The 20,704-nt window shown below is 39.5% G+C and overlaps 1 protein-coding gene across 2 annotated transcripts in view; it reads right to left on the bottom strand.

Annotated features, from left to right (window-relative positions):
* LOC149187909 (arginosuccinate synthase family) overlaps window positions 1-20,704 on the bottom strand; it is a 311,302-nt gene that overhangs the window by 3,763 nt on the left and 286,835 nt on the right. For both annotated transcript variants that reach the window (XM_089411491.1, XM_089411492.1), the window contains exon 9: window positions 471-559. In XM_089411491.1, coding sequence (XP_089267617.1) covers window positions 471-559 — 89 coding nt within the window. The remainder of the gene's footprint in view (window positions 1-470; window positions 560-20,704) is intronic.

The raw sequence follows: 20,704 nt of genomic DNA, 5'->3' as shown, positions 1-20,704 counted from the left end.
CCATAAACAATGATTGCATTCAATATTCAGTGAACTTAGGTCGGTACATTGTAATATGTATAATAGCCTCGATTTATCTTGCAGCACATGCCCCGCAACATGTAATAACTTCTGTCTTATAATTATTTATCCTATAACTGGTGCCTTGGTTTGTTGATACCCTATGATCAATTAGAGGGGCCTGTACTCTCAGTCACTGTTTCTACTATATAATTTAAACAGCAATTTCTTATAATTTTTCAGCAAGAATCACAAACCAAATCACGAAAGCAAAAGAAAAAAAATCTCAATATGCACCCCTGGTTCACATGTTATGTTTTCAGTTCTGTAGTTGTTCACTCAACACAGTTATCTTTACACATCAAATGAATTGCACAAGATCCAAACAGCTTCTTGCATATTAGCAAATTCCCTCTCTGCATTCTATATTATAAAAACGAATTGAAATTTGAAATTAAGATGCAACATACTCTGGTTCTTCTGGCGCTTCCTCTGGATCCACTGTCATTACGTACATGTCTTTCTTTGGTTCATTAGCAGGGTCTTCAAGAATATCTCCCTAGCATGCAACAATTTATAATTTGATATGGTTACATAACATCAATCAAACAAATAATGCAACATGTGCTATTGTAAAAAAAATGTATTTTAATATTGGTGAACCATGAAACTGTGCAATGCTTATTGCACTAAGCAAAGGCTTGCAAGCATGCTTCCAGCTCAACAGAACAGAAAAAACTCAGAATATGTAACAGATTCTAATAGAGATTTGATATCCCTATTATAACACCAAGGACAAACAATAGACTTCAAACTATCAATTGTTTGACAATGGCAGACTGCTTTCAGATTATTTGATGAGCTTTGGGCCACAAGAATATATTAATTAGCATATACATCACGCATTATGGTGGTTGATAGCTACATCAGCAGACCTAATATCAAGTTCTTCCAGAAGGAAATTCAGATCACAGAGAAGGTGTGCAATGTAATATTCCGTGTTTCTGGGAGTAAATACAGACTAAATAAAAATTATTACGTATTTCTAAATTTTAGTTTTGAGCTCGTAAAACTCATGGATCACATGTGACATGGCACTATTAGATATACACATTTCCTCCAAACAGGTCATTCTTTCTGCAAAATGTGGAGATAGATATAGATGTAATCCGACTTCCATAACTATTGAGCTATAGGTGCAAAGATGGTGCAATGTATTTAGAACTAGTCAATCTTCTATCAAAAAATATCAAATGCACTTTGCAAAGCAAAACCGGCAAGAGAGATTTAGTAAATATTAAGACAACTAGCCTGTCATTAGACAGCATCATTTCAGACAATATGTTATGTCCAACTCCGTATAGCTTGTTTATCTCACTTAGAAAGAGGGCACAGTGTTACAAACTCAAACACTGGCCTTTGTGGACTGAGGACATGTAACAGGTTGCTAAAACTTGCTTCAATCTAGACAAGGAGGAAACACCCCTTAACTCTCCTACTGACTGTTGGAATATATACATTAAAACAATGTTGTCACGACAATTGTTTTTGTTAGTTAGTTATCAGTCCCTTCATTTCCAATTTTTTTACTTTCAAAAATAATAGTACAAATATGTATAAAGCCTCGTACATATTGTGATTGGCTCTACATTTTGAATCTTTTTATACTTCGACATGGTATCATAGCATTCATTTGACACTGTATTCTATAAAATCTATTCTATATATATTGAAGACTACTTGAAGCAATCCATAACTTGTGATGGTAAACACCAATAAAATTGCACACTGTGAGAAGCCATCTGAGTTTGGGACAAACGAAAAGAAGCCATGTGGAAGAAAAAAAGATAGACTGGAATACTGATGGTTGAACACAGAAGGGAGAAAATTAACCGGTGAACAAGAAAATAAAATAGTATAAGAAATGGCAAGACAAGATAATTTAATAATTTTCAACAAGTGACCACAAAACTGGTCAATGGAACCCAAAAGTACATCCAACGAGAATACAGCATGGAAGTGTGGAAGCAACTCTTATCACTTTACAAAAAACAGAGGAGCTAACTAAATAGCCAACGTAGAAGAATACCATGTCAATGCAGAAGAAACAGATGGAGAAAGCCCTCTTAATGCAGGAGAAATAGATAGACATAAAGCCTCATGTTACCGCTCAAACTAGCAAGGGTCCTGGGAGGGGTCCTATAGGGCAACTACTAGGTCAAGGGCAACAATGGAGCGATATCCCACTGTCACCTCAGCTAAGACTCCCTGCTCCTTATTGACTTTCACTGATGGGAGGAGACCCAGTGTAATAAGGATCATGAAGATGAATAGATCAATGATAGAATGAAAGGTGAACCTAGAAGCCTATTGACAAGAAAGGCTCAAATATATGGCTTGCTTGCTTGGAAAGCAAGATGAAAGACTCTAGGAAGGGCTTAGGAGAATTCCAAGGGCTAGGGTTTGAGTATATGACTTTTCAAGGGGATTCCTAGACCCCAAAATCCTTGTGGAAACTTGGATTCTAAATGGTCTTTGTGAAATTTTCTTCAAAGGTTGCGAGACCACACGGGACCAAGTGGACCCCAAATTAGGTCAAGTAAGAGGAATTGGTCACTCAAGGAGGGGCTTGACCTAATTGTGGAAGAGAAGAGGATCAATGGATAAATCTTCTTGGAATGGAATGCAATGATCCAGATGAGGTCACTAGCCAAGGGAAACCTACAGCAGGAAATAGTCCCCGAGCTAGGGCTTGCAATATCTCGAGATCCCATCGTCGAATTTGCTTCAAATTTGGAGGGCCCCTAGAGCAAACTCCAGCGCAATTGTGGACCAAAAATTAAAGTGTTTGAACTTTGGATGGCTAGATTGTGAGATAATTGATGCCCTAGGTGACCTATGTAGATTAGACCTAGAGAGAAAGAAAGAAAGGTGAAGACAATAAGTTTTTAGGTGATCATCTATGGAAGACCAATGCCTATTCCTTTGGGAGAAATGGATTCAAGAAGATTCCAATGATTATGATGGTTTCATTAGGTCAAGGAGGCCTCTAGAACATTTTCACATGACAATTAGGGCATGAGGAAAATTGCTTCAAGCCTCAAGGTCATTATACTTCAATGTGCAATATGGGATGACTTATCAAGATAAATTTCAATGAAATATCTCTAGGAACATTTACTTATTCAAACATGGCCCATAACATGATGCAATGCTAATAAAAGACAAATTTATACCCTTTCACCAAAGAAAAGCAACAAAATTTTGACCTAGTATAGTGAAAATCCCAGCATCATTTATGTGACATAGAAAAGAATGACAAAATAGAATTAAAAGAGAACTTACATGTGAGAACAAGTATATCCATTCATCATCATATGCCAATATAGAAGCTCCAAGACAAAAAATGAAGATATCCAAACATCAAAATTCATCCATCCATCCAGTTTCGTCCTCCAAAAAGAATAGCGAAAATCTCTTAAGAGAGAATGATCAATCCAAGTGATGATGCTAAAATGAAGTCACGTCACTTGTATTTATACATTTCTAATGAGTTCGATTTAGCTAATTAGGCCCAATTAGCCCCTAAAATAAAATAATGTACAACATAACTAATTTTTGGTGACAAACCCACCAAACTAGCTCATAAACAAAATAATAAGCCTCTCAAGAGGTTGAATGATCAATACTACATGTCGTTGGGCCTTATAAGAGGCTTGGTGAAGTCCATACGTGCCATAATGAGAAACATAACTCCCAAAAATAGTGAACAAGGGGTTGGCCCCTTGTCATCCAAATAATAAACCTGTGGTGCTCCAAATGGGTGTGGGGGCACACAAATAACCTCATGGGTCTCCAAATAGATTGAAGATGCCTATAGACCATCTGCAAGGGCCTAGATGATGGTGTAACTGATGCCACATCATCATACAGGTCTTGGGTCATCTGCCAAGTGCATGCTACAACTGTGGGGCCGGCTAGGCATGGTGAACCAGGTGCATCTTCTTCGTCCAATAGGTGAATCTCAAGCAATCTCTGAACGTCTCCGGGGATCCATGGAATGATGTCTACTGCTGTGGAGGCCCATGGCTCTCTACACACACCCTACATGTGCCAATGTAGCCCTTTGAAGGGGACCCTGTATAGAGAGACCAAAACCAAAATGGAGATCATCTACAATCCTGCATAAGATCCAATGCGTCCCCTTGCCTTCCAGTACAACAAGTCATTTAAATAAATTGAGTTAAAGAGCTTACAAACCATGGAAAACAAGTGGGCGCTTCATAATGGCATGCCCTTCCATAGTGGGCTTTGGCATGTGCTAATGTCTCCAAGCTCCAAGGGGGTTAACCAAGTACCCTATTACGTGGTTTCTACGTTTAAAGGGGGCAGTATGTCCAAGGTACATCCTTCCAATGGTGGTGCCATGGGATAAAGAGATGAATGGGATAGGGAATGAAAGGGGCAATCCTGAGCCACATGTCGAGGTACAAGGATAGCTAATAAAGGGAAGTCCACATTTGGGTATATAAAGTATAGGAGGGAGAAATCGTGGTACATGAGTTACCCCAACGTTGATTTTTCCACCCTTTTTCATATGCCTTTTGCATTTTATGATTTTTCTTTGATTAACTGTTCAGGGCTCAAGGAACAAGAGCATGATGTGTAAAGTAGAGCCGTGGATAGCCCTTTGGAGGTGGGGTGATTCATTGCCCACCATGGGTTCTTGAATGATAGAGGAGGCTCATCTAGGGTCTATAGAAACTAGGGTGATGGCCATAGGAATGGGGTAGAGCTCATGCATTGGCTTTTGCCCACGTGCTAAATGTGTTTGTCCCACCATCTTTTACATTTTGTGGCACATTTCCCTGTTGAATGTGGCCAATTATTCTTTTACTTTTCTTTTAGTTGCATCAACCTCGGGAGCATCATTCCAGGCCCGATCTAAGGTGGGGTAAGGGGAGGGGAAGGCTAACCCTTTGTGGACCTAGTGGAGGAATGTGGACCCAAGTGGGAGGAATGATGAATAGGGTTGTAATTAGCGGAAGGGGAGTGATATATGTGGATGAGGGAGCAAGATCACGCAACCAAAATCAGGGTTTCCCATGTAGTACAATCCCTAAAGCCCAAAGATCAGCAAAAGAGATCCCACGGACCCAGGGTCCAAGGTTAATATCCAAAAGAGGTCTAGGGGACAAGACCACAGACCTAGCCCACTCTTTCCAACGAATTTCCCCCATTAATCCATGCCCAAAAGTTTCCATGATAAGTAAACTACAATACTCAATTACCAAATGCCAAGGCATACCTTTAGGTTTGGGAGGCTCACCTTCAAACATACGATCATGACAAATGGGTGAGGGACCACATGGCTGGCTCAGGTGACAGATAAATGGCACGACAAGCTAGTTGGTGGCTGCAAGGGGCTGCTGGTTGCCGGCTGAGGACCATCTTGGAAAAAAGAAATCTCCTATGATATCACCAACAAAATGGTGGGTAACACCTCCCATAAAAGAACATGAAAGAACATTTTTTTCCAACTAGCTTGGTCGACATGAACATGCAGTGACTTGCAAAGAAACAAAAACTTTAGTTGATGTAGGATGATTTACAGGGATGAAATGTAAAAATAACAGCATGTCAGATGGGTAGCATAAGAAATGGGAGATACAGTTTATAGAAGAGAAGCTACACACACTGAACACAACAATAAATTCACGCATAAGCAAAACAAGCATGAGAGAATGTAAAACAAAACATCAAAGAGATACAGCAAAGCAGATGCCAAAAAAAAGTAAGAAATTATATTTATGTTCACTATTGACTGAAATAGGTTAATGGTGCTAGAAATACAACAAATAAAATGGTGAAATAGGAGGGACTATCTCCTCCCTGAAGCTGGAAGAAAAAGGTGAAAATGATAAATCCTAACAGAATGGTGGTAGACCCATAATGGATAAATCCTCTGCAATGTTAATTTTTTGGGCTAGATTGTTCTCTACTGAAGATAATTGCATTTATGATCAATTTCACGTTACATTCACCCCAAATCATATCATCATTAGCAATTATGTAGAGAGAACGATAAACATCAACCATGCAGCGGAACAAAAAAAAACAACAGAAGAAAAACATGCACAAATAGAGACACCAAGAGTTAGGTCAGAGACTAGGGAAAAACCCCACAAGGGGGAAAACCCAACCAGATTCTTCTTCTATTAGATATTCATTAATTGTTCAGCTGATATACAAAGTACAATGAGAATAAGATACATCAATCAGACCTCCAAGGGCCAACCCAAGTCAGTTCACAACTTTGTGGATCTGATCCTTTAAAGAGTTGTTGCCATATCGTAGTTTATTACTGTCATCGAGAATCATAAGAGCAGAGTTTCTGTTGTCATATGTCTCATTGTCATACTTAGATCATTGTCACATATCAGAAACACTGTTAACAAGTATCAAGATTAATGTTATATCTATATACGCTCATTAACCTGCATTAGAAATCACTGCAAGGATAACCATAACACTGTAGAGAGAAATACCACCACAAAGTATGGCATTTACTGTAGAGATGATGTCACTGTAGAAACATTGCAAACTGAGGAATCATAGAGAGACAAAGCAAACATGAGTATACAAGACCCCCTGAAGATTGAGCCACAGAGTATGTGTCTACTATAATAACCATTGTAATGTGTAACCACAGTAAACCACTTTAATGACCATTGTAACCATTATAAACCACTGTAATATGTTAAGCGATGCCACAGTCACGACTCACGATACCACATATAGAAAGTGATCCACTGTAATATGTTGAGCGATGCCACATTATACAATATAAGTGTTGCCACTGTATGATTTGATGCCATAGAGTCAATAATAATGCAATGACACAAAGATAATCAATCCACTATGTGATGTGAATGATAATGCCACTGTGTAAGATGCAATTCGAGCCACTGAATGATTCGATGCCAACAACGATCCACTTAGAAACGATGCCATTGTAGAATGATGCATGTCATAGAACAGAATATGGATAATGATGTCAACAGTAGAACAATGCTACCGTAGAACAGAGTGTATATGAGCCTTGCCACAAAGATTATACAAACGATGCCACAGTGTATACAAGCCACTATGCGAGTCTTATTAACAACGTGATCCACAAAATATAGTCAAATATAATATGCGTGCCACTGAGATAATCTATACAAATCACAGAAGTATGGTGTATGCAACTTGGGATGAGGCATACCCCCTTTATATAGATTCTCCCTAGACCAAATGGCCATAACCTTTATTGGAGCCAACTTAAAATATTTGGCATGAAACCATAATTCAAATTTTTCTCAAGATAATATTCAAATTATTTTCAATGCTCCTCAATAATTGGTTGCTCATGATGATTTGCCATATTTAAATAATGAAAGAAATGCCATGCCAAATTTGCAGATATTAGAAATAATATTTATTTTATCAATTTGAATCCTCCTTTGGGGCGAGACGGGCTCCTCTTGGGGTCTTAGGGTTTCTATGGGAAATTTGTCCCATAGCTGCCCCATTTTCAACACTCCTCTCAATTAGCGAGGAATTTCCATCTGCATCATAAGTCTCAACTTGGATGCCTTATCATAGCTGCCTCATGTCTCATCTCATTTAAGAAGAATAATCTACAGCTGACGGTAGGGGACATCGATTAGATCCTCTAGACCCTACTAGTCTCCTAGTCATGTTTCATGACCTTCATCTCAGTTGCATCAATAAGATATCCATCTCATCACATCTTGACTCAACTTGTCTCATCTTTTATCATCAGTTGAACAATGATGTCTCTATCTAAAGAAGAAGAATCAACACAGGAGGGCTTCGGCTTCCACCCTATATCCACAGACAAGAGGGGAGATTAATCTGCCACCCTATATATCTGATCGACAATAGGCGAGATACAACTTACCATGAGAGGTAAGGATCACATCCATCCCAATGTCCGTTGATCTTTCCACCTTGATCATCAAAAATCAAGTGGTAGAACACCAGGCATCATAGACTTAGGGAGCCTAGTTTACCAAACACATCCGTCATGGGTAAAGCTACTCCAACCTAAGACTCTTCCCTACTCATTGGCCAAATGAGTGGTACTCCCCACAAGCCCAACTTGTGGGTAGGATGCATACTGAGGTATACTCTGTCAAGTCCAAAACATGAACGGGGGAAATACCTAACTTGCCATAAATGACAAGGATCACACACACCCTATTGTGATAATAGGTGAGATACAACTTACTGCAAAGAGAAAGGATCACAACCGTCCTATTGTCGAAAGATCCCTCAACCCTAAGAGCTCTATGAATTCATTCCTCTCCTTGGGAGCTCAAATAAGGGGGAAGAGCATAGCTTAGTGTTCTCGAACATTCATGACCCCTTCCTCTCATTAATGCCTTCACTAGGCTTACGGTTTTTAGTCCTAGCCATAGTGCATGACACCTACAGAATATCGGGTCAACCATAAGCTTACACGCTGCAACACAAGAATCCAATTATCTACCTGCTCATCAATCAAACTGTGATGGAGTCTCATTGCTCCTTTCTGCACCATATCCCAGATATAGTGATATTTGATCTCAATGTGCTTGACCCTGTCATGGAATATAGGATTCTCTGCATGTCGAAACCCATTCTTAATATCGCAATATATCAACGTCGTACCCAACACATGCCCAAAATGCTCTTCAAAGAGCTTTCTCAACCACACTGCCTCAGTTATCCTCAAAGCAACAGACTTCTATTTCCAGCTCATCCAAGAATTTATGGTTGAACTCAAGCTACAACAACACCTAGATGTGCTTTTCCTGTCAACAACATTTTTAGTCTCAGTCAACATCAGTGAATCTATCAAGTTTCCGGCAGTGTGTCTTAGTCCATGATTAATAGTTTCATGTAGATATGTCAGCACATATTTAGCAATCCAATATACATATCCAAGTTCTATCTGACTCATGTTGCAAAGCAAGAATTTATCTAACTTCCAGCGCATCATAGGATCCATCAAATTTCTATCTAAAGAGGAGTTTCTCTCAACTGCTTCAGTGTAAATCATCATGCCAAATCAATGTCAATATACTTATCTTAACAAGGAAGACCTCATCATCTCTTTGTTGCACAATATCAAAGACATACCTGCAACCTTGAAGAGAGGCCAGGCTTTGCATCAAGCATCCATCAATCAAAGTATGAAAAATCTAGAGGTCTTGTTGGAGTCCATATGGGACTTTCTTCCTATAAATGTGAATCTCATCTTATGAGCCTCAAAGACATGAGGTAGCTCCAAGTAGGCTTCTTCCTTATATACATCATGGAAGAAGTCAACTTCAGATACCTTTGATTAGTGCATCCAGCAAAAAGAGCTACGATCCTGTCCCTCTGAGTTTATATACCTTATCACTGATGATTTTAATATCGTGGAAGGATCTGACACTGCTACATCTTTGTCATTTAAAAAGGTCCTTGCATGAAGGACAACTAGCTCTCATCTTCTCCTTATCTCAGAATATCTCGTTTGACTGTTACAAGACAGCGTACTCCCTCTAAATGGGAAGCCTCTTTAATCATAGTCGTCAACTTGCAATCCTTCCTTCAAGGTCTGAGCTCTTGTCCATCTTTCAAGTGCCATTCTAATGATGGTTGAACATTCTTCTCAATCTCAATATAGAGGTCTTGGTCCTCACATTTGCTAGATGTACCTGTTGATCCCAAAACAAGAGCAAGAGCAATTACGACAAAATAAACATAATGAAAATGTACCTAGTGATGAGGCAGGATTATCATCCTTTAGATCGAACAGTGGCTTCTCCATTATCCTACACCAACTCCTTCTAGGAATTTACTCTTCCTACACCAACTCCCTCTTGGGGCTTACTCTTCCCGCACTATTTTGAATCCTTGTGATCCTCAAGATCTGCTTTCCCTGATCACATCCTCATCTAAGTAGTTGGAGAAAGAAGCATTCAAATAGTCATGCAGGAAGAATAAACAATAGCCCAGAAATGATAAATCTAAACAAAAGCAGTGTCAAATAGAATAACATAAGTTTTTAAAAAACTTATCTTCAACGAAGATTGTAGGAAGCTCTAAGCTCCCTCTTGATCCCGCCTCCATGAGTCGCCATAGTCCATCTAGTAAAATCAAGTGTTTTGGTTACAGTCAACAAAGACACTATGCCAGTCAATGTTTGAACAGGAGTTTGGTATATTAACAATGGGGCGTCATGTCACTAGACAAGAGTTAGAAAGTATTTCTCCAACTACAAGGTAGAGGATATAGACTTCCAAATTCAAATGGGAAACAAGTCCAAGTGTACTCCAGTTGGAACTTGGGAGAGGGACAGTCACATGTCAAAGAGAGCTGGGCAAGAATATCCATGTTACAAACATGTTGCATGTGCCAAGTTTGGGAATGATCCTAATTTCAATTTTTGCTCTTCGGGGTATGTGGTATGACTTATATTTTCAAGGACACAAGGTGTACATAAAACACTGAGTTTGTAAATCAGTAAAGGAGATTGGGGTGAGAAGCAACAAGTTGTATAGGTTATAGTTGAGGCATTGGTTAGTAGCAATAATAAGAGAGAGATGGTAGAGCTACGGCATAAGAGAAATGGTCATATCCATCATGGAGCACAAACTACTCAAAGAGACCATGACAGATATTCTAGAGGTGAGTATGGAACATGATGACATGTGCAGAGGGTGTGTACTTGGGAAGTTCGCAAAAGCAACATTCCCAAGGAGTGACAGTAGAAGCAAGGGTGTTCTAGATTTGGTACAATCTAATATTTGTGGCTCATTGTCCACAAAGTCTCTCAGGGGTTACAAGTATTGACCTGCATTGATGACTTCTCCAGGGAGACCTAGATTTACTTCTTGAAGACCAGAGATGGGGTCATCAATCACTTCCAAGAAATTAAGGCTCTTGTGGAGAACTCGACAAGAAACAAGATTAAAGTTCTTCGAATAGATAATGGGGGTGAGTACATTGAGAAAGCATTCAAGGATTTTTGCACCAAGGAGGGAATCAAGAGAGTGTGGACAACTCCATACAACTTGCAACAAAATGGGGTTGCAAAACACAAAAATAAAATCATAGTTGGAGCAACGAGGCCATGATATATGATCATGATACGCCTAAGTATCTTTGGGTAGAGGCATGTAACACAACAATTTACATTCATAATAGGGTCCCACACAAGGTGTTCAGAAAGATGACACTCGAGGAGGTATTTACAATAAAGAAGCTAGAAGTCAGACATTTCAAGATTTTTAGTATCATATATCGTCACGTTCCCATGAAAAGCACACCAAGCTAGATGCCATTTTATAGAAGGGATATTTCGTTGGGTACAACAAAACGTCCAAGGCATACAGGATCTATATTTTAGGGAGTAGGAAGATCATCGTGAAACAAGATGTAAAGTTTCAAGAGGAGAAAGCCAGTAGTCGATCAGTGTTAGCAAGCAGAAGGTCCAAGGGTTGAACAGGAATCTCAGGCTCAAGGCATGAGTACCAGTACAATGACTAGTACGGGCACAGGTACAGGTGGTGAGTAGAGTTCATAGCATGTGGAGCAGCAGCAGGGTGAGGAGCTTGAAGCTCCACCCACCATAACTGGGAGAAGAAATTGTGAGTTAATTTAGACGCTGATAGATGTGCAGGAGTTTGTGAGAGCTCCTAGATCGAGCACCTGGGACTAGAAACCACCATAGAGATATTTCGGGTACAAGGCATTGAGTGAGCTCTTTAACAATCAACCTTCCAGTTATTAGGAGGTTGCAAACATCAAGTGTGGCAGGATGTTATGGTGGAGTACAACTACATCATGCTAACAATGTCTAGGAGGTGGTTCTTAGACAAAGTAGTGGTTGGTATTTGCTAGATCTACAAGATCAAATGGCCAAGGGGTTCTCTTAGAAAGAGGAAATAGATTAGGAGGAAGCATTTGCTCTCCTAGCTAGGTATACTTCCATCAGGACCGTGATTTCACTTTTAGCACAGATGGGATGGCAGATCCATCAAATGGATGTCAAGATGACGTTCCTAAATGGAGTTATAGAAGAGGAGGTGTACATTGAATAGCCGGAGGGTTTTGAGACGCATGGGCGGGAGACCCATGTATGCAAGTTGAAGAGAGCACTATAAAGACTCAAATGAGCTCCCAAAGCATGTATGTTTGAAACATATAGACATCAGATACCATTACATCAGGGACTATGTACAACGTCAATCAGTTGGAGCAACGAGGCCATGTTATATGTCCAGGACACACCTAAGTACCTTTGGGTAGAGGCATGTAGCACAACAATTTACATTCATAATAGGGTCCCACACAAGGTGTTTGAAAAGATGACACTTGAGGAGTTATTTACAAGAAAGAAGCCAAAATCAGAAATTTCAGAATTTTTGGTAGCATCACATATCGTCATGTTCTAATGAAAAGCGCACCAATCTAAATGCAAGTGCATAGAAGGGATATTTCGTTGGGTACAACAAAGTGTCCAAGGCATATAGGATCTATATTCTAGGGAGTAGGAAGATCATCGTGAGACAGGATGTAAAGTTTCAAGAAGAGAAAGCCAGTAGTTGATCAGTGTTAGCAAGCAGAAGGTCCACGGGCATGAGTACTGGTATAGTGACTAGTACAGGCACAGGTACAGGTGGTGAGGACAATTTGCAGCATGAGGAACAACAATGGGGTGAGGAGCTTGAAGCTCTACCCACCATAAGTGGGAGAAGAAATCGTGAGTTGCTTTAGATGCTGAGAGATGTGCAAGAGCTTGTGAGAGCTCCTAGATCAAGCACCATGGATAGGAAACCACCATAGAGATATTTTGAGTACAAGGCGTTGATGAGTGAGCTCATTAACAATGAGCCTTCCAGTTATTAGGAGGCTGCACAACATCAGGTGTGGCAAGATGTTATGGTGGAGGAGTACAACTACATCATGCTAAACAATGTCTAGGAGGTGGTTCTTAGACCGTTGGACAAAGCAATGGTTGGTTTCCACTGGATCTACAAGATCAAATGGCCAAGGGGTTCTCTCAGAAAGAGGGAATAGATTATGAGGAGGTGTTTGCTCTCGTGGCTAGGTATACTTGCATCAGGGTCGTGATCTCACTTTTAGCACAGATGGGATGGAAGATCCATCAAATGGATGTCAAGACGACGTTCCTAAACGAAGTTATAGAAGAGAAGGTGTACATCGAACAACTGGAGGGTTTTGAGACGCATGGGAGCGACAGCGGTTACCCACCATTTTGCGGGAGATATCCCTAGGAGAAAAATTTTCTCCAAGATGATCCTCAGTCGGCAGCCAGTAGCCCCTTGCAGCCAACTGCTAGCTCGTTGCAACACTTCTCCGCCACCTGAGCTAGCCATGTCATCCCTCACCCATCTGCCATGATCGTATGTTTGAAGGTGGGCCTCCCAAACCTAAAGGTATGCCTTGTCATTTGGAAATTGAGTATTGTAATTTGCTTACCATGGACACTTTTGAGCATGGATTAATGGGGGGATTCAGAAGAAAGAATGGGCTAGGTTTGTCCTCTTGTCCCCTAGCCCACTTTTGGACGTTAACCTTGGATTCTAGTCCCGTGGGATCTCTTTTACTAACCCTTTGAATTTAGGGATGGTATTTCATGGAAATCCTGATTTTGGTTGCATGGTCCCACTCCCTCATCCACATATATTGCCCCCTTTTCACTCATTATAACCCCATTCATCATTTCCTCCACTCGGGTCCACATTCCTCCAATTTCCCCTTCCCCTTTCCCACACCTTGGGTCGGGCCTAGACTGATGCCACGAAGGTTTATGCAACTAAAAAGAAAAGTAAAAGCATAACTAGCGACATTGAACAAGAAAATGTACCACAAAATGCAAAAGATGGTCAGGACAAACACATTTAGCACATGGGAAAAAGCCAATACATGAGCTCTACCCCACCAACATGGCCATCACCGTAGTTCCCATAGGCCCTAGATGTGCCTCCTTTCACATTTAGGAACCCATGATTGTCCCAACCCTTGGTGGGCAATGAACTGCCCTACCTTAAAAGGGGTATCCACTGCTTCATCTCACACATCATGCTCTTACCCCTTGAGCCCCGAGCAGTTAATTAAAGAAAAATCATAAAAGGCGAAAGACATACAAAGAAGGGTGAAAAAATCAAGGTTGGTGCACCTCATGTACCACAATTCATCCCTCCTATATATTATATACCCAAGTGTGTGGTTCCCTTTTATTAGCTACCCTTGTTCCCCAACATGTGGCTTGGGGTTGCCCCTTTTTCATTCCCTTCTCCATTCATCTCTTTATCACATCCCACCACCTTTTAAAGGATGTACCTTGGACATATTATCCCCTTAGAAGTAGAAACCACCTAATGAGATACTTGGTTAACCCCGTTTGGAGCTTGGAGACACTAGCACATGCCAAAGCCCACTATGGAAGGGCATGCCATTATGAAGTCCCCACCTGTTTTCCATGGGTTGTAAGCTCTTTTACTCTATTTCCTTGATGACTTGTTGTATAGGAAGGCTAGGGGATGCATTGGATCACATGCAAAATTGCATGTGGTCTCCATTTTGGGTTTGGTCTCCCTATACGGGGTCCTATACCCCCTAGAGGGCTGCATTGGCGCATGTAGGGTGTGTGTTGAGAGTCATGGGCCTCCACAGTAGCAGACAACACTCCATGGATCCCTAGAGATGTTTAGAGATTGCTCGAGATTCACCTATTGGATGAGGAAGATGCACCTAGTTCACCTTTGCCTAGCTAGCCCCACAGTGGTACCATACACTTGGCATATGACCCAGTTTGATCTCCTAGCCTCTATTCCGCTGGTGTGTCCTCAAGGTCTCCTCCAAATTTGAAGAAATTCTGACAGTGGGATTGTGAGATACCCCAAGACCTAGCTCTAAGATCAAACTTTTCCCTGGTGTTCCCTAGGCTAGTACCTCATAGGATCAATTTGACACCTCTAAGTGAAAACTCTTATTTCGATCCTTTCCCCTTCCTTGTCTAGGTTAAGGTCATCATTGGTTTCTAAAATTAGTCCCCTTAACCTAGGTTGGGTCCACCTGGTCCTATGTGGTCCCATACCTTTGAAAAGTTAATTCTTCAAGAACCACTTAGGAAACCAAGTTCAACAAGGATTTTAGGGATTGGGAAACTCCTTTACAAGGCATATTCCTTCAACTTAACCCTTGAATCCTCACCTCCTCTTATAAATCTTAGTACCTTGCTTGAAGAGCAAGCAAGATCCATGCTTAACCTCCTAGGAAAATGATCATTAAAGTCACTTCACATCCATTTGTTGATTCATCCTTCACAAGTTATTTTCCATATACTGAGTCTCTTCCCATCAGTGAAAGTCCGTAAAGAGTAGGGAGTCTTAGCTGAGGTGACAGTGGGCTAAGTCTCCAATGTTTCCCTTGATCTAGCAGTTGTCCCTTTAGGAGTCCCTTTTAGGCCCCCTGCTAGTTTGAGCGGTAACATTTTGGTGTCGTTGTCAGGAATACGAGATGTGTGTTTTGTTCCCCATACAGCATATTGACAATATCATTATTGGCGATGCCATTGGAAGAACGAAGCCCTAGTTCTTCAGTGAACTTCAAAGTCAATGCTTGTAGGGTGAAGCAAGCATTTGTTAAAGTAATTTTAGTTCACCCTAGTGACTCCCATGATATCAATATATAAAGATCAATGGCTTCTAAAAAGCTTCAAGAATGGTTTCCTTCTTTGTATATCACATGGGTTCCAGGATACCAAATGGCCTTGAGTGGAAGTTTATGCAAAAATATGGCACAATTCAAGGGTGATCCATCCACAAAAATGGACCACATAGCAATACTTATGAAGTATGCTTCCGAAGTTAATGTGGTTCATCTAGACAACCTTGTGGAATTACATATTGCTTCTATTGAATACAAGCACCGAGGTTAGCTCGACTCATGTGGGCCTCAAAGCATTTCATTATTTATCAAGTTGTTAAACAAATTCATAGAGTATAAGGGACATGTTGACAATTGGAGTGCCACCTGATGATTATGTGAAGACTCCATGCCCAAGGATGATCCAAAGGACACTTGTACCATCAGATATCATCAGTCAACAGAACTTTTTAACTCTACTTCTATTTTCTCATCATTTTTCTCGTACCCAGATTCCACACCTTGTGGGGAATTGTAATAAATGATACTAGTAATGATAAGTGTTGAGTCTGTAACAGGCCTAGGATGTTGGGACTCGATCAACGAAAGAGTACACCTTGGAGTGTTTTTTTTATCTGGTTAATTATCCCTTCTTTTTCAAAGGCGGATAATTTTCTGAGTTTTTTCACTCACTTTTTACCCTAAAGTCGGGGTGACAGTTTGAAGGTTGAGCCCCTAATACATCTTAGTGTCTAGAGTCAATGTATATTACCATAATAGATCACACAAAAAAATCCGTGGAATTTGGTTAGGTCTAGGTAGTCATTTTTTAATTTTTTAGATTTTTTGCACCGCAGAAATTGCAATAAAAATTGTATTTGTAATGTAATAAATGTAGTCTAGAGAAGTTGTATTGAGTATAAGTAATAAAATTTACACCTCTCACCCTCAACTTCCTACTATGACACACTTTGAGGGGTTAAAAAAGTGTTTTGAACCATCAAAACCCATTTTTCTTAAGTTTAGTGGGAAATCTGACAATTAATTAAGCCAAAAATTAAATAAATGGAGAAAAATAAATATCCACACATGCTAAATGTTGTGGAAATGACATAGAAAATTATGGAGGAGTTAAAGTAAAGTTCCAAGGTGATGTGGACTCCTAAAATTAAGGAAAGACGTGCTCAAATAAAATCGAATTTCTGGCATTAAATGAGAAAGTTGTTTACTTGGAGATTCGAATTTGTAAAGTTAATGCACATTTGGGAGGATTTGAGAGAATATTTGGTGGAGATTTTTGTGGTAAATTGTTACCACATGAATTACCATCCATCTACACTTGTCATTCCATCCTAAAATTCGAATTTGGCACATAAGGGAAGAAAACAATGATGTCCACTTGCCACAATTCGATTTTTACACTTGGCATTGAAGCTCTATTCAACAAATTCAAATTTCTCTTTGGGATTGTCACCTCATCCCACTTGTTTAATCACTTCTACATTGGAATTTACTCCCAACTCTCTATACAATGGAGCCATGGGCTCTCATATTGTATCATATTGTTACTAGCTATTGTGCTTGTGAAAGCGTTGTTGCCTTGTATACTTTTAGAAATATCAATAAACACTTTGGGGTTTCATTCATGAAGTGTTCCTCCTTTTCGAGTGTAATGAATTGTTGATCATTGGTATAATTCATTTTACCCACGCTTTGATATAATTTGTTTTCATATGCTCTTGTAGATTTGTTAATGTAGAGCTATCTTACATTGACATTTGATTTGGAAGTATGTCCTAGGTAAAGAATGCTCTAGATGGTTTCAAATAAATCTCTAGAGTTTCTTATCATTGTTTATTGCTAAATCTATATGGAACTAATTCTTGATTGAAGTACTGTAGAGGGAACATCTTGTTGGGATCAAAGAAGCAAGCATTGGGGGAAGTCTTTGGAAAGACCAACCCACTCTTGATGCATTCTGAAATGAGCTCTCATTTTTTCTTTGAGCCTTCATAGTCTTATCTTACAAAGTGGTTTTGCAGGGGTTTTGGAACATAGCTTGTACACAAGCCGAATACTTCTAAATTTAAATCTCTTTTAAAACATTGTACTTCATTGCTTTCATTTGCTATCTAAGAGCTTGAAGATGGTTAAGCAAAGACGAGAGTTTACTCAAACTCTTTAGCTTAGCCCTTTGTAAATTATAATTGTACATATACATTTTATCTTGCTGATCTTTTCACTAATACTTAACTTATTTTGCAGTCAATGTTTGGATTGTTTGCTAACTCTTGTGTGTCAGATTTTGAAGAGCAACCTCCCATAACATCTAACAAGTGTTTGCAAGACCTTTGGCAAGTGTCGGGGGTTCAATTTCCAAGGATGTCGTGAGCCCTTTGGAGGCTTATCTTGGCCAAGTCAAGTTCACTAGAGGGCTGCCCATTTTCCTCTCTAAGTCGTGGGCCTTAGGAGAGACTTCTTTTCTCTTTCTCATGCTAATTCCTCTCCTTCTAAGTTGCTGAAATTTACATGTAAAATTCAGATTTTAAATCTGAGATTTGTTGGTTTTCAAAAAAAAGGTTTTCTTAGGCCTCATTACTTGTGAGTTTTGATCAAGGTTCATAGTTGAAGCATCATATTGTAAAGTTTTCCTTGAGACTTTTTGAGGCCTAGAGAGAGGTTCCCATCTCTTATTTGTAACACCTAATAAAATTCCAATTTTCTTGTGGGAGCTTGGGGTTCTACCCATGGCATCCCTTCTCCTCATTTAGAGGGAGGACCTTTGTTGGGTGGATTGATTCTCTTTTGCTAGTTTTGTTTTAACTTACATGCATGCTTTAATTGGGAATTAACACAACCTCACTATCACATTTCATTTTTTAAGTTAAAGTTTGTTACAATTTCATTTGAGCTTTGCATTCTCTATCTCATTGTTGCTTGGAGCTACAAGCTTACACTTTACTTTGGGCAATTCATCTTTTACATGCAAGCATTTTATATTCTTAACAAACTTTGATTCGTTTCCATTTACCTTGATAAATTGTTTCATGAGCACTTGATACATGCTTCATTTTTACGCTACATTGTTATCTTGAATATTGGAGCAATTTTTTGTCATTGTCTATTTGAAACAAATTTTACTTTCAAGCAAATTACTTGTATCATTTTAATTCATTTCCAATCAATTGATGAGACACATGCAACACTTGTAAGCTAATTTTATTCCTCCAGCTGAAGTTATAATTGCAACTTATGTTAAATACGATTTCATTTTCATTACTTTGAAGCATTGCAAATCAATCTCTCTTTTGGGGAAAAAACTTACATGCATTTCATCTAAGCATTTTAGTATAGGAAGGCCCCAAGCCTCATTAAAATTTTACCTCCAACATAAGTTGGTTGAAGTAGACATCTTAGGGACCCTCTACTCCTCTATTGACTCCTCACTGTGAGATCCATATCTTTGGGCGAGGGTGAGGTCTGAGGATTAAAGAGTTAAATTGTAATCTTGTTGTAGAGATAATTAATAAAATTAACCAAGAGCAATTTCCGTTACATTTACTTTACTTGTCTCTTGATGGTTTGAGTTTTCATATGCAAAGTCTATTCCAAAAGCAAGTATTGTAATCCTTTCAAACAAGTGTTTTCTTTTCATGCTTCAAGTCTAATTGCATATTGATGTCTTGGGTTACCACTTCCTTTCTTTTAAATTTCCAAGTTGGTTACTAATTTTTGGGTTTTGGCAAGATATATTTCACATGTTTTGATTCATAGAGTTGATTATCTCAAAAGCATTTTGTATTTTACATATCTTGTGCTAACAATTTTTGTTTACATTTCAGGGTTACTTTGCTTTCTTGTTTGAGAGCATTGCATTTTACTTTGAACAAATATATCTTTAAATTGTTGAGCAAATTCCTTATAAGGCACTGGTTTTGTAATTTTTCTCATGTTAATGATTGACATTGTTATTTCAAGTTGCTCACATCTTATTTGCTCATAAATCCTTAAAAGTAATCCACTTTCACTATGACACTCTCCTAGAAACTCACATATTTTAACTTAACTTTTCATTAGGGACCACCCCCTTAGTTAAACTAGGAGATAGCTCAAGCGGAGAGAGATGAAATTAGTGTGGCAGCCCCTTCTTTGAGTTCCCCGCCACCAACCACACATTGTGGGGTTGAAGGTTTTTCTCACTAACTTGTAGGTAGGTATAAGCGACAGGGGATAACAGGACCCAAATTCCAATATAATGACGCTGCTTGTGAAAGCCTAGAGGAAGCCCTCGAAAGGGAAGATCTCATTAGTCAAGATGAAGAAGTTGGAGATAACCTTGAGGATCTTAGTGATGAGAAGGAAGACGAGTCCTCATTAGGTCCACATGATGAACGAGGTGACTGTGAAAACACGTGTTGGGAAGGATGAGTTTATGGAAAGTGAAATTGAGACCAAAATTGCCTTTCTCAAGGATATTACTTTCGATGACTCTTCTTTTGAGAACCAAGAGGAAGTTGATCCCATTAGCCCCCTTGGATGATGACATTGGAGATTACTTCCACATTGAAAAGGAGAGGTGGAAAATCATCGGTCCTCAATTTGATTGTGCTCCCATTTATGATATCGACAAGGAAGATGACACTGACATTGGTTTTCCCTTTCTCTCGGGCATTGTTTGTGATGACATACCCATCAATAACCTTGGAAAGGAGAGTTAATGTTGTCCCTTGCATGAAGAGTGGCAATTGGACGTAATTGATTCTCCTATTAGGAGAGACCCAATATTCGATACTAAGGAGATCGGTAAAGTTCCCACCCATCCTCCTTATGAGTCCACATTCAAATCACTTGAGCCTTTAGAGTATGATTTTGAAGAAACCATTGAGTATAATGCTTTACCCTTCCCCTTGCCTTTCCCTCTTGTTCATCATCTTGAGTCTTCCTCAAGTGAGTCCCTCACCCCTTTTCGTATGGTCTCAATTGACCATGA

The sequence above is a fragment of the Pinus tabuliformis genome, chromosome 3_1 (genome assembly GCF_031772625.1).
Source record: "Pinus tabuliformis cultivar Carrire ecotype Pingquan chromosome 3_1, CPIR1, whole genome shotgun sequence".
Classification (NCBI taxonomy): Eukaryota; Viridiplantae; Streptophyta; class Pinopsida; order Pinales; family Pinaceae; genus Pinus; species Pinus tabuliformis.
Note: the sequence above shows the minus strand (reverse complement) of the source record. Positions and strands in the feature narration are given on the sequence as shown.